Genomic DNA, 13,100 nt, shown 5'->3' on the forward strand with positions numbered 1-13,100 from the left:
TTTGTTACCTTAAAACTTACAATTAATTTATAAAATAATTTAATAAAAGTGCTGGGATTGTGCAAACTGAGAAAAATTAGACATATTTTATAATTTATAACAACTCATAATTTTACTAAAGGGACAGTCTACTCCAAATGTTTAATTGTTTAAAAAAATAGATAACACCTTTACTACCCATTCCCCAGCTTTGTACAACTTTATACCCTTTAAACCTCTAAGCATTTTTAGAGCTTTTTACAGCAAGACACTGCTCGTTCATGTGTGCCATATAGATCACATTGTGCTCACTCCCATTAATTTATTTAGCTAAAATGCAAATCTCTAAATAGCACTGAGATAAGGGGGCAGTTTGCAGAGGCTTAGATGCAAGGTAATTACAGAGGTAAAAAGTATATTAATAACAGTGTTGGTTATACAAAACTGGCAAATTGGTAATAAAGGTATCTTTTTAAACGTTAATTTTTAGTTAGTTTTTTTTTTAGTAGACTATCACTTTAAACATAGATATAGATAAAGCATCCTAAGTTGCAGTGTTCTCAAAATATAAGCTCATAACAAATGTGGAAATATAAAGTGTCGGAAACATTAAGGAAAAAGTGACTCCCAAGCAAGATTTTACCATATTTGCTACAAAATATACAATAAATTCCCCTTTGTTGCATTCCACATAGTGGAGTCTTGTCATTGCTTGCTTTGCTAAAAAAAAATATGTTTTAAATTGCCCTTTACATAAAGACTGAAGAAATGTAAAATAAAAACAAACAACAGAATTTTAGTTGTAAATTTGTTAACCATCAATTTTATCAAATTCTGACAGTTACAAAGCTGTACACTTTTTTATGAAAAAAAAAAAAGAAACAATATTTAATACTGTAAAGAGCAATATACACATTGGAACGGCAATCTCTTTTTTTCCTTGTTCTAGAACTATATTCCTACAAATGTACTCCATCTCTCTCATTTGCATAATTCATTTCTCAAAATTTGAGAAGGAAACACAAAGCAAAATTGGCAATTTGACATGGTTTTAAAAAAAATTCTATTAAGTATCTGTGCAAATCACATTCATTAACAAATAAAAAAATAAAAATAGAAAAAAAGTTAAATGAAACAACTGATTAAAGCAACAAATTACAAATTAATTATATTTCAAACAATTTTATAATGCAAAAGGTTGAGATTTAATTTTTCTTTTTTTTTTTTAATTAGTTCTGACTCATGGCCTTTAATGTTTTTTAGCATTAGGTAAGAGATGTGTACCTAACTGACATTTAATATCTACATAAGCATTAAAAAAAAAAAAATCCTATAAAAACACTATATACATTTATACCATATTTTACAAACATTTTGAACACCAAAACATATATCCTTTAAAACCAGCCTGTTTATAACAGGAAATCATTTACAAGATCAGTTTTCTGATACAGTGCTGAAAAATGTTTTCAAAACACAAATGCAACCAAACAATTGAATACTATGGGCTTATAAAGTTGTCACGTTTATGATGAAGGTGTGAATGTGATAGGATGCTTCAATAACGAATGTGATACTCCCATTCAGACAATACATTTCTAGTCCTAGACTAATATTGGAAAATACTGTACACTGCATTAGCATTAAGTCATATTTATTGCTTTCCCTTAGCAAAATAAAAATAAATGAAATTATGTTGAGTTGTCTTGGAACTGTTTAAAAATGCAAAGAATATCCCTAATTTAATAGGCAAAAATGGTAAATGGCTGAGCAAATTTTACAGTAAATGTAAAAATAATATCTTCATTGAAATGAAACAACCTGATTACAAATCGAAAATCCTAAACAGACTATTGAGATGAAAATATTCAGAGCTTTTAGTGCTTGGTAAATAATTATTCAGCATAAGTGCCAAAGAGATAGGTACAGACTATTAATAGTGGGTTGTGAATAGCATTTTAGCAAATTGCTTTTCAGTGTGGTAATTACAGTTTGGCAATATTAACATGGTTTCAACTGTGAACTATAAAATATTGTATTTGTTTAAGTGCATGTACATTTTAAAATTAACTCTTTGGCTACATCAGAGAGATACAATGCATTGGGGCATATTTATCAAGCTCTGAATGGAGCTTGATGCCCCGTGTTTCTGGCGAGCCTGCAGGCTCGCCAGGAACAGCAGTTATGAAGCAGCGGTCACAAAGACCGCTGCTCCATAACCTGTCCGCCTGCTCTGAGCAGGGGGACAGACATCGCCGGAAATCAACCCAATCGAGTACAATGAGGTTGATTGACACCCCCCTGCTGGCGGCCGATTGGCCGCGAGTGTGCAGGGGGCAGCGTTGCACCAGCAGCTCTTGTGAGCTGCTGGTGCAATGCTGAATACGGAGAACGTATTTCTCGCCGTATACAGCGAGGTCTGTCGGACCTGATCAGGTCCGACAGACCTTTATAAATAGAGGCCATTGTCTCTAAATGTTTTTAGCCAGTGAGTTAAAGAGACTGCAAAGTGACTAAAATATTCAAAATTTTCTGCCATGTATATGAAAGGGTTAAACAGGCTAAAACCATTGTGCATGAAAAAAGGTTAAAGGGATATGAAACTCAAATTAGTTTACAGAAATAAACTGGAAAAGTTATTTAAAATTGCATGCGCTATCTGAATTATGAAAAAAATGTGGGTTTCATGTCCTTTTAAAGGGACATGATACCCAAATGTTGAAACACTTGAAAGTGGTGCAGCATAGCTGTAAAAAAAATTGACTAGAAAATATCACCTGACCATTTCTACGTAAAAAAAAGGGCCCGTGTTTCTGGCGAGCCCGCTGCTCCATAACCTGTCCATCTGCACCCTGCTGGCGGCCGATTGTCCGCGAATCTATAACATGGTTTTGCTGCTGGCCGCGAGACAACACTATAAAAAAAGCAACCCCCATAGAAAGATCAGCGACGTACAGGGTACATCTTTGGTCATTAAAGGGATAAGCAAAGTGAAACAAACAGGCAGTGAATGATTATGTAAAACTGATTATGTAAAACTGAGTCCTGGGAATCAACTTCTCACTAAAAGATAAAAATCAGATCAAAAAGCATTTTCATTTGGATAGAATATTTTTGAGTATTATATCCCTTTAATGTCAAACTCAGTGAGATGCTTTTAGTAGGATTTCTCATGCCTCATTCCAGTTAAATGCAGTTTCTCTGTTATACAACTGACTTACAATATACAGTGAATGCATTACCATTTCACTGTATAACATAAATAAATCACTATAACACATTAGTGTCGAACAGAGAAAAATACAGTTTTTGTCAAATTGCAGCTTGGCTTAACTCCACATAGTCACATGGTATAGCGCCTGAATGGTTGTAGTGGCCACCTCTTTAAAACTTAGAAGCCTCATTTAACTTATAAATAAAACCCATCATATTATAATGCTATAGTGACTTCCAGAGCCATTTAAAAAGGTTGCACCCCCTTCATGTAACACTTAAATTATCATAACATTTCTTAAACTGTACTTTAAAATTCCTTTCAATGAAATCTTCACAAGATCTACGGACAATTTGAAATTCCAATACCTGTTCAATTTTTTGTTAAATATTAATTATACTTTCAAAGACTGTTTTAGTCTAGCAGCAAAGTAAAGTGCTAAATCTGTAATATAGTCTTATATTAATAGGAATGATCCATCATGGCGTATATTAATAAAATCCACCAGTCCATAACTGTTGCAGTAATATATGTATGTATTCAATGCTGCTGAATGAAGACATTTTAGATAAAGGAATGTACAATGTAAAGATTTTGACTTTAGAGTTCAGAGGGGATTTATGTAAAATCTGTAGAAATTATACAATTTTAAGGGATACTATAGACGAGCTTTCACTTTTAACTATACAGTAGTATGTCAATTGAATGCTAAAGATAGATGACCAAAAAAATATTATAACACTATATGAATTTCCTTCTTCCCTAAATACTTGAGTCATTTTTACAAAATGGCACATTATAAGTCTTGAAAAAAGTTTGCATGATCCATATTCATATATATGCCAACACATGCTATAGTTTGACCTTAAAATAAAATTATTATCATAACCATAATAAATGCACAAGAATGAATGACTAATAATTTCCATTGGCTTGACCAAACATCATAAGGCAGTGATATGCTAGATCAGGGGTGTCTGAACTTTCAGATTAGGAGTCAAAGTGCTCACACTATAATGACTCTTTTTACTTGTTAATGGGGAGGGCTTAAGTTGTAAATGAGGGTGAACAGGATGTGATATACTTTGGTTTGAATTACTTTTTTTTGGAGAATCAAATGAAAGCTGATAGTCTTGAAAAGGACTCAACATTTATTTTTAAGATTTTGTATAGCAAAATATGAGTTTATTAAGAAAGTGCCAAATTGTTGGAATATCATGATCTCTCTCTCTCTCTCTCTCTCTCTCTCTCTCTCTCTCTCTCTCTCTCTCTCTCTCCTGGCCAAGAGATAGACTCATTCAATTATTTAGCACCTTTTCTAAAAGGAAACTTTAAGGGTCCTAGTCTAAACTATGCTGAGGCTCTACAGCTCAGAACAGTTTTCAATCAAACTTTGCAATATAGTGTTTGTGTGTGTAGTTAGTATGGCTGCCCTTATAGCATTGCATGCTTCTGATATGTGCGCATACACCATAGGTGTATTTGCATGTCAATCAATCCTGTGCATGATGGGTATTAAGCACAAAACTCATAGTTAAAAAAAAATGTTCTAGGTATACAACACCCTCAGAAAAATTTAAACTAAATGTCTCTTTAAAGAGCTCAGTTCAGCCCTCAATGTTCAACAAATAATTGGAAACTAAAAATAGCTTATGTTATAGTACTTAATAATCTATACATCTTAAAAGAAAAAAGCATTTGTTGGTTCTTCCAGCTTTAAACCTACAAATGATGCAAACGGAGCCTTCTTATTGGCTTGTAACAACTATTAATAAGAGTGGTAAGTCATTCCCCCAAACTCAGCTATTAGCTTTTGGATGAGTGATGAAGGTTGGAGGACCAAAGGAGAGGTATACACATAAGGAGACAAAGAGCATGAGAGAAACATTATGGCATCACAGTCAAAATAATCAGTGTATTAGAATGTTTTCAATATAAGCAACTAACATTAGTATGAAGTCTTACACTCCCATGGTTTAAACAAAAATACTATACTATTTGGGAAAGTAGCATTGATGCTCGTGCTTCAAGTCTAAAATGTTTATCTCATGCAAACCACTTGACTTTTTCTCTAATGTAGAACAAAAAGTGTGAACTTATAGGCAAATCCTGGCATGGCCTCATAAACTCCCAATTAAATACTGCATTTGGGTTATGTGTAACATGAATATAAAAAAGTCATCTGGATTTGCATTCATCATCAAAAGAAAAAAAAAATATTCAAGAGATTAAAATTCAGTTTCTTTGCATACATTTAAGCAAAATTCCATTTTGTACACATTTTTAAAAAAAGGAAATATTTAATGAAAACCACATACTGCACTGTACTATGGGTAACTATCTAATTGTAACTTCACCAAAGTTAGCTAACTCCTAAGTAATATTTATTTCTAACTAATATCTTACCAAAACTGTGCTATAGCTTTTCCTCTTTTAGATCACAAGAAAAAAAAAAAAAAAGGTAAATGATGGCATTTACTTCAACTCATTGAAGTTTGTATAGTTCTAGGCAGTGATAATACAGCTTTGCTGCCCTTTTAAGTAATCTGCTTCTTTATAATGGCAGACAATGTCTTGCTTACTATTTTGTTTGTTTGTATAATTATTACATAAATGATGTGAAACAAGTGAACCACTGGGTCATTTCTTGACGAAATTTAGTATGAGTATACACCTGTCTTAGAATATTTTTTTTCTGGTAACACAAGTCGAATCCTTATAGGTGAAGGTTAATTCTCTTGGCTGTCAGAAAGGGTTGCAATGCATTGCTATGCATACCTCAGAATCATCCTGCAATCTGCAGTATGTCAGTTGAAGTTTCTCAACAGGAATCTTTGACTGCCCAGTCCACACCCCAAAATGTCCAAAACACATTTCCTAGATGACTTTGGCCACAGACTTTACTTACATCATGTCCAATATACAATTTTAGGAATGTTATAGTTGCTTATGGCTATGCCCTTTTCTGATGACTTCTCTGGTAGCCAAGGGAGTTAATACTTTACATAATAGTTAAAGCATCCTGATTAAATGTTCATTTTAAATATTTAATACTGACTAAGATTCCAAACACATAAAATATGCTGTTTCTGCAATAATACTGTTTGCACAGATGGTAGATATTACACATGAAAATCTACACAAACTGGCACAAGTAAAATTTATAGTAAAAAAAAGTTATTTTGGAAGAAACTGGATTATTTGTATTTTTATTTGGTAATTGCATTTTTTAGTTTTGTGCCCTGAATACTTCAATACAAATGAGAACTATCCATGTGGACATGTATGGATGGATATAAAGAAATGTTGGGGCTGGCAGTACAAATAGTTCTGGAGAGTTTCTCATAAAATGTATACTTAATATTATTTTTTTATTTATTTTTTTGTTTTATGTTTGTTCTTACAGATACACTTTAATAAGCTTATTTTTTTCTCTCAAATAAAATCGTGCCAGTATTTTACCACAAAGATCTATTTTTAACTACAATTTGCAAACATGGGGAAAATTAACACTATAAAAAAAAAGTTATGTTATACGTAATATTGCAGAACTACCACCAACATAGAAAAATGTAATGATCTACATTTTATTGCTTTTATATTTTAATAATAATGTTTTTGCTAGGTTATGCAATATAGTAATGGCTGTAAAAAACATTTTACTTTGTGTGTGGGTGTTTTTGGATTGTTTTTGTCAATAGTGCTGAAGATAATTGGTGACATTGATAACTGCATTATGCCAGTACTACTAACAAGGCACACACTTTCGTAAAATTATGATAATTTAGAAGTATGGCTATTTTTTTGTTGTAATATATACACTTTTTTATTTTGTAACATAAGTATTTTGTTAAAGCATTTAATTATATTTTATTCTTTTTTCTTTTTTCAATGTTGTGCTATTTCATTAAAAGGACATAAACCTCAATGCATTTCGGGAGCTATTTGGCCTCTGCATAACATATACAAATAAATGACTCTTGACGCCAGTGGTGGTTTAAGTTGCCATGCACTGTCATTCATTACTACAGCACCACAAGGGTGCCAGGTATCCTGGAGTTAGTACCCTTTTTACATACCCAATGATCTTTGGACACCTCTGTGGTCAAAATTGGGCACCATCAACTTTTAATAGCTTGAATCATCACAATATCAATCCCAGCATAAGCAAGAAGATAGAACTTTACATACCCCATAGTAGTAGTAAAGGTTCAAAAGACAATTTTCAGTTTATATGGTCCTATCCGCTTCTAGTTTATGCTTAGATCATTGATTGAGGGTATCCCCATAGCACCACATTCAAGATTAAAGTTATAAACAAAAGCAGTACACATTTTCAATGTAAAGATAGGGTAAATTTGTATATATTATGCATTCCAATAAATAAAGATTTAAGCCCTTTTAAGCCTGTATTATTTCTATATTCAGCTACCTAGACACACCTAATGCTCACTGTTACATTTTCAACATATCTGTGAATGAAGAGAATTTGTACAAGCCACATTAACAGCCATGAACAATTATGGCATACAATAATTTTACTTTTCATGTTTTAATAAATTTACTAAAAAAAAGCTAGTAATTCAGAGATAAAACATGAATTAGTTCTACTTCAGAAACAAATAGGAATTGGTTGTCCAATACTGTGCATACTCTTGGCAATAAATATCAGCAAAACATTAAAAGGATTGCCTATAATATTTTTTGCAACAAATTACTGACAGACTATCAAAGCAAGTTTTCTGCACATTTGCTGCTTGGTGCCCATTGTATGACTTGAGTTCTTGATAATATTCATTACAAAAAGGCCTTCACACTTGTGTTTGATGTTGTGTCTCCATGTAGGGAATGTGAGAATGGTCTATACGAAAGTCATCCAAACTTTCATAGTCACTTACGGCTACTTCTGTATCCTCAAATCCGCAGCTAGCTGAGACATCTGAAGAAGAAGCACCCACTGAATTGTGCAAGGATAAAGACAAATTATCTGTGCTTGTCTTTTCTACCTTTTGGCTTGGACCAGGTACAAAAGTACTAAAGGAGTGTTGTGGAACAGATGTCTCTATTTCACTTGATAAATGATGAGGTGGAAGGTACTGGCTGGGATGAAACTGTGGACGTCGCCTGCAATCAGGACTAAGGGTGTTAACCACCGTTACTGGTTGGCATTTGGGGAGGGTGTCATAATGTTCTTGGTAATCCTCTGGAAGAGGTGGTGGTAACTGATCTTGGCTTAAATAATCCTCATGTTGAGGAGGTGGGTAGTCACTATCAATGTCATAACCACCAAGGTAGTAGTCAGATTCCAATTCTCTTGTACTTCCATGGTGAGTAGCAGTTCCGTCAGCTGTTTCATAGTTTGGAACCTCCTCTATATCAGATAAACGTGCACTTGGCATCCAGTCTGATGTGTCCCAATGGTATGCTGAGGAAAAAAAGAATCATAAAATGAATTTAAGCAAAGTAATCTAGTTTTGGCATGCACCTCTTACTTGCATAAACACTGGCATGCAGTTTACCACCTGCAATATTGTATTATTGGTTACATGCTTTCAAAATGTTATGCAAAAAAAAGCATTCATCAACACATTATCATATATAAATGAACTTCAGGTTCAAGAGCTGAAAACATAGAAAATGGTGTTAGATTGTGTGTTATCAGCATGCTAGGATCTGAACATCAAGGGGAATTGTTGACAGAAGATACAAAGACATACAAAATGGGTCATCATACACAAGCTGAAGCAAATTAGTTAAAAAAAGAAAGATTTTAAATGTTTTCCCATAAGTACGAGTGACCACAAACATTTACAGTGGTGAAAAAAATAGCAAAATGCAGGATCACTGATTATAAATGTCACCTCTGTTGTAATTCTGTCCTTGGTCCATAACTGAGGCTGTATGTCATAAAGGAAGAAAAATAAAGCTTATAATGGAATAATGACAAGTGTCATGTCAATACTCAGCATGCATTGTGAATAATTAAGGTGCATTTTCCTAATCTGTTGTAAATTACAGAAAAACATTAACATGCATATCATACAGGAAAAGCTTTTTCTGTAATACTCCATACGTGTCCAACCTACTAATGACTGAACACAAACAAGTTGTAAAGGCAGATATTGGTAACACATTTGGTGGCCTTTTTATAGCATCAATTCACTTAGCAATATGCTCTTTACAAACAATAACCAGCCTTAATACAGATCCAAAGCCACTTAAAAAACAAAACATAAAGAGTACCAACAAAAATTCCAAAATTTGGAAGGCTACTTAAGTTTTCTATTTAAAGAATGTCAAACTGTGACTGATTCTGAGAGCAAAGCACTATAATCCAAAATATCTCAAATTCCTACGACGGCAACGTTTTGGAGATATATTAATTCACATAAGATCTTTTTGTGGCCCTTAAATATTTAAAAAAGAAACAAAGGACATACATACATAAAAATGGTAAATATGAATATATAAAAAAAGGTTCTATATTGCTTGAGTGACTTATTTTTTTTTCAGCCATGTTTGCTCAAAAGCTCATATTTAATAAAATACCAAACTAAATCAACAAATAATTATACATGCTGAATTGCTGACCTGGCATCATCATTAGGAAGATGAGTGAACTAGCCCTAGGCTTTATTTTATTAGATACTGAGCAAACAGGTCCCAAGCTATTAATTATATAATGTCCTTTTTACATAGAACATATTACTTTTCTTTTTAATTTTGTGGGGGAGCGGGGGTCATTTCTTTATTATATTTTACTTTTATTTTTCCTTAATAAGATTTTAAATGCTTACGATTATAAATACAAATCACCAATCAAGTGATCTATAAGACAGAGGACTAATGTAAATTGTCTCATAATAAACAATTAAAATTAACTATGTTAAATAAAAAATTACAAACCATTAACATAACTATTGGCATTTTATAAAATGTAAGTTACAGAAAAAATGTAAATACCTTCAGTTTCAATAGTGTCAACAACATTGTTGACTAGATGTATGACTGTCACAATGGAAGCTTTTTGGAAAGAGGAACAGACAATTTGAAACAGGGGAAGGGAGGAAAATGGGAGACAACAGGTTAGTATTTAACACCGACATATGATATTAATACTATAATTACAAACACAATTGCAGTGAACAATAACTGAAATTATTTTGTAGTTAAACGGACATGATTTAATTTTAAACAACTTTTCAATTTACTTCTATTATCTGATTTGCTTCATTCTCTTGATATCCTTTTTTGTAAATCATATATAAATAGGCTCTGTAGTTGCTGATTGGTGGCTGCACATATTTATTATTCAAAGGATATCAAGAGAATGAAGCATGTAAACTCGATTGTTGTTTAAAATTCAAGAAAGAAAATTTTGGGGTTTCATGTCCCTTTAAAAGATGGATTTTATTTTTCTTTGTTGCACCTAGGTATATATATTTTTAAGACAGACCTACTTATGAACTAGTAAAGGTTTGCCACTATCCAACAATATAATTGTGGGAGTTGTCTCCGTCAACCAATCAGAACGAGTAGATTAGCTATCCGCACACATAAGGCTTCTGCTGCCCTCAGTCTACATGCACATAACGTTTTTCTTGAATTCATTATTGTATTTAATTATTAATTAATTCATTTAATTTTATATCAACATTTTAGAGAAAACCGCTGCTGATAATGTGAAAATAGTCTGCACTATGGAAATTGATTCACTGGATTTTTGTTTTGTTAATTAGTAAGTCATCATATAAGACAGTTCCTCAGTGTCCAACACAAGACTATATAAAATACAGGAATATAAGGATGCCCATACATCAAAACTGTTGCCTATGGTACTTTATACATGCATCTATATATGTCATTGGGAAAACTTAAATTAATAAAAAAAAAAAAAAAAGATTTTACTAAACTTAAATCAGACTAATGTATTTTTCATAATTTCTAACATTTGCTTTACTGTGAAGCAAATGTTAGAAATTATGAAAAATAGATATTGTTTTTATATAATAATCATGAAAATATAGTTTGGCAATATATCACTTTAGCAATAGATTTCTGATATTTGCATATTCTCTCATATTAAAGGGAGCTTAAACAAAGATAAAATAAAGGGGAATTTATTTTATCTTGGATTCACATTTGACTCAGATCTTTCTTTCACTCCTCACATTCAGTCCTTGGCTAAAGCCTGCTGCTTCCACCTTAAAAACATCTCTAAAATTTGACATTTCCTTACACAAGACACAACTAAAAAACTTTAATCCACTCTCTCATCCTTTCCCGCTTTTATTACTGCAACTCTGTCCTCTCTGGTCTCCCCCGCTGCCTCCTAGCTCCTTTACAATCCATAATGAATGCCTCTGCGAGGCTCATCTTCCTTACACATCGCTTTTCATCTGCTGCACCTCTCTGCCAATCCCTTCACTGGCTTTCTCTTGCCTCTAGGATTAAACACTAAATCCTCACTCTGACATACAAAGCCCTCAACTGCACTGCTCCCCCCTATATCTCAGACCTTGTCTCCAGATACTCTCCCTCCCGTCCTCCTACTCTCCTCCTCTCTTGTTACCTCCTCAGACTCCCATTTATAGGACTTCTACAGACTGGCTCCCATCTTGTGGAACTCTCTACCTCGCTCCACAAGACTCTCCCCTAGTTTTGAAAGCTTCAAGCACTCCCTAAAGACTCTACTGTTCAAGGATGCATACAACCTACACTAACCTTTCTTTATAACAGTTCCTCTCTTCCACTGCTATTCCCTTGAACCCCCTTAGCATGTAAGCCTAAGAGTCCAGCTGTTTGTAGATCACCTTCTTAAGAGCTGACTACAACAGTGCGACTCTTGGCAGGGCCCTCTACTTGTTTGATCCCTATAAATGTTTTGTTGCACTCTGCCTTTGTTTATAGTGCTGCAGAATCTGTGGGCGCTCTACAAATAACCTATAATATTAATAATATATATTTTTTATTTCAAACTATTTTGTTTGGTGTTAAAAAAAAAGTTGATAGAAACATGATAATGAATTTGCTGACACCTGCTGGCCACATTGAAAATGACAATTACTATTGGTAAAGATGTAGTAAGCATTAAAAAAAATAAAAAAATAAAAAATATATATATATATATATATATATATATACACACACACACACATATATATACACACAAACACATATATATATATATATATACACACATACACACATATACATACACACAAACATATATACACACACATATATATATATATATATATAAACACATAAACATATATATATATATATATATATATATATATACACACACACACACACATATACATATTTATTGTAAAATAATATTGTATAACATTGCTACAAACAATGTTGAAGAGACAATGCTAAAGACACGTGCATGCTCATGATCTCCAATCAGCCTGCCTAGATTTACTTTTCAACAAGGGATACAAAAAGAAAAAATGGAAAGTATTTTTCATCTTTAAATTAAATACATGCTCTGTCTGAATCATAAAAGTTTAATTTTGAAGTTCGAGCCACTAGTTTCTAGTGTTGTACCCCTGGCGCCTAACTTTTTTTTTGGTTAGTCTCCATATATCTATATACAAATGCCACTGTTTGGCTCCTAAGAGTATGTCTGGCTCCTAACTATTCTTACTGGCTCCTAAATTTTTAACAGATTTGTCAACCACAGCTTAAACCTATTGGACAATAGATTATCTTATACTGAAAGAGGTCATCTAGACCAGTGTTTCTCAACCGCGGCCCTGAAGTACCCCCAACAGTCCAGATTTTCATTATAGCTGAACTAGAGCACAGGTGACATAATCAGCTGATGGGTGAGAGCATGTTAGTAACCATGGTTACTGATCAGCTGATTAATTCACTTGAACTCTAGTTCAGCTAT

At 33.0% G+C, this 13,100-nt stretch overlaps 1 protein-coding gene across 2 annotated transcripts in view; it reads right to left on the minus strand.

Moving 5' to 3' along the window:
• Positions 1 to 773: 773 nt before the first annotated feature.
• Positions 774 to 13,100, minus strand: part of FAT3 (FAT atypical cadherin 3) — a 637,515-nt gene continuing 625,188 nt past the window's right edge. The window contains exons 25-27 of one of the 2 annotated variants that reach the window (XM_053708624.1): positions 10,157 to 10,216; positions 9,055 to 9,090; positions 774 to 8,618 (exon numbers count right to left, since the gene is read on the minus strand). In XM_053708624.1, the coding sequence (XP_053564599.1) occupies positions 8,005 to 8,618; positions 9,055 to 9,090; positions 10,157 to 10,216 (710 nt within the window). In that variant the 3' untranslated portion in view covers positions 774 to 8,004. The remainder of the gene's footprint in view (positions 8,619 to 9,054; positions 9,091 to 10,156; positions 10,217 to 13,100) is intronic. The other variant, XM_053708625.1, reaches the window with a different exon arrangement.

The sequence above is a fragment of the Bombina bombina genome, chromosome 3, assembly GCF_027579735.1.
Source record: "Bombina bombina isolate aBomBom1 chromosome 3, aBomBom1.pri, whole genome shotgun sequence".
NCBI lineage: Eukaryota > Metazoa > Chordata > Amphibia > Anura > Bombinatoridae > Bombina > Bombina bombina.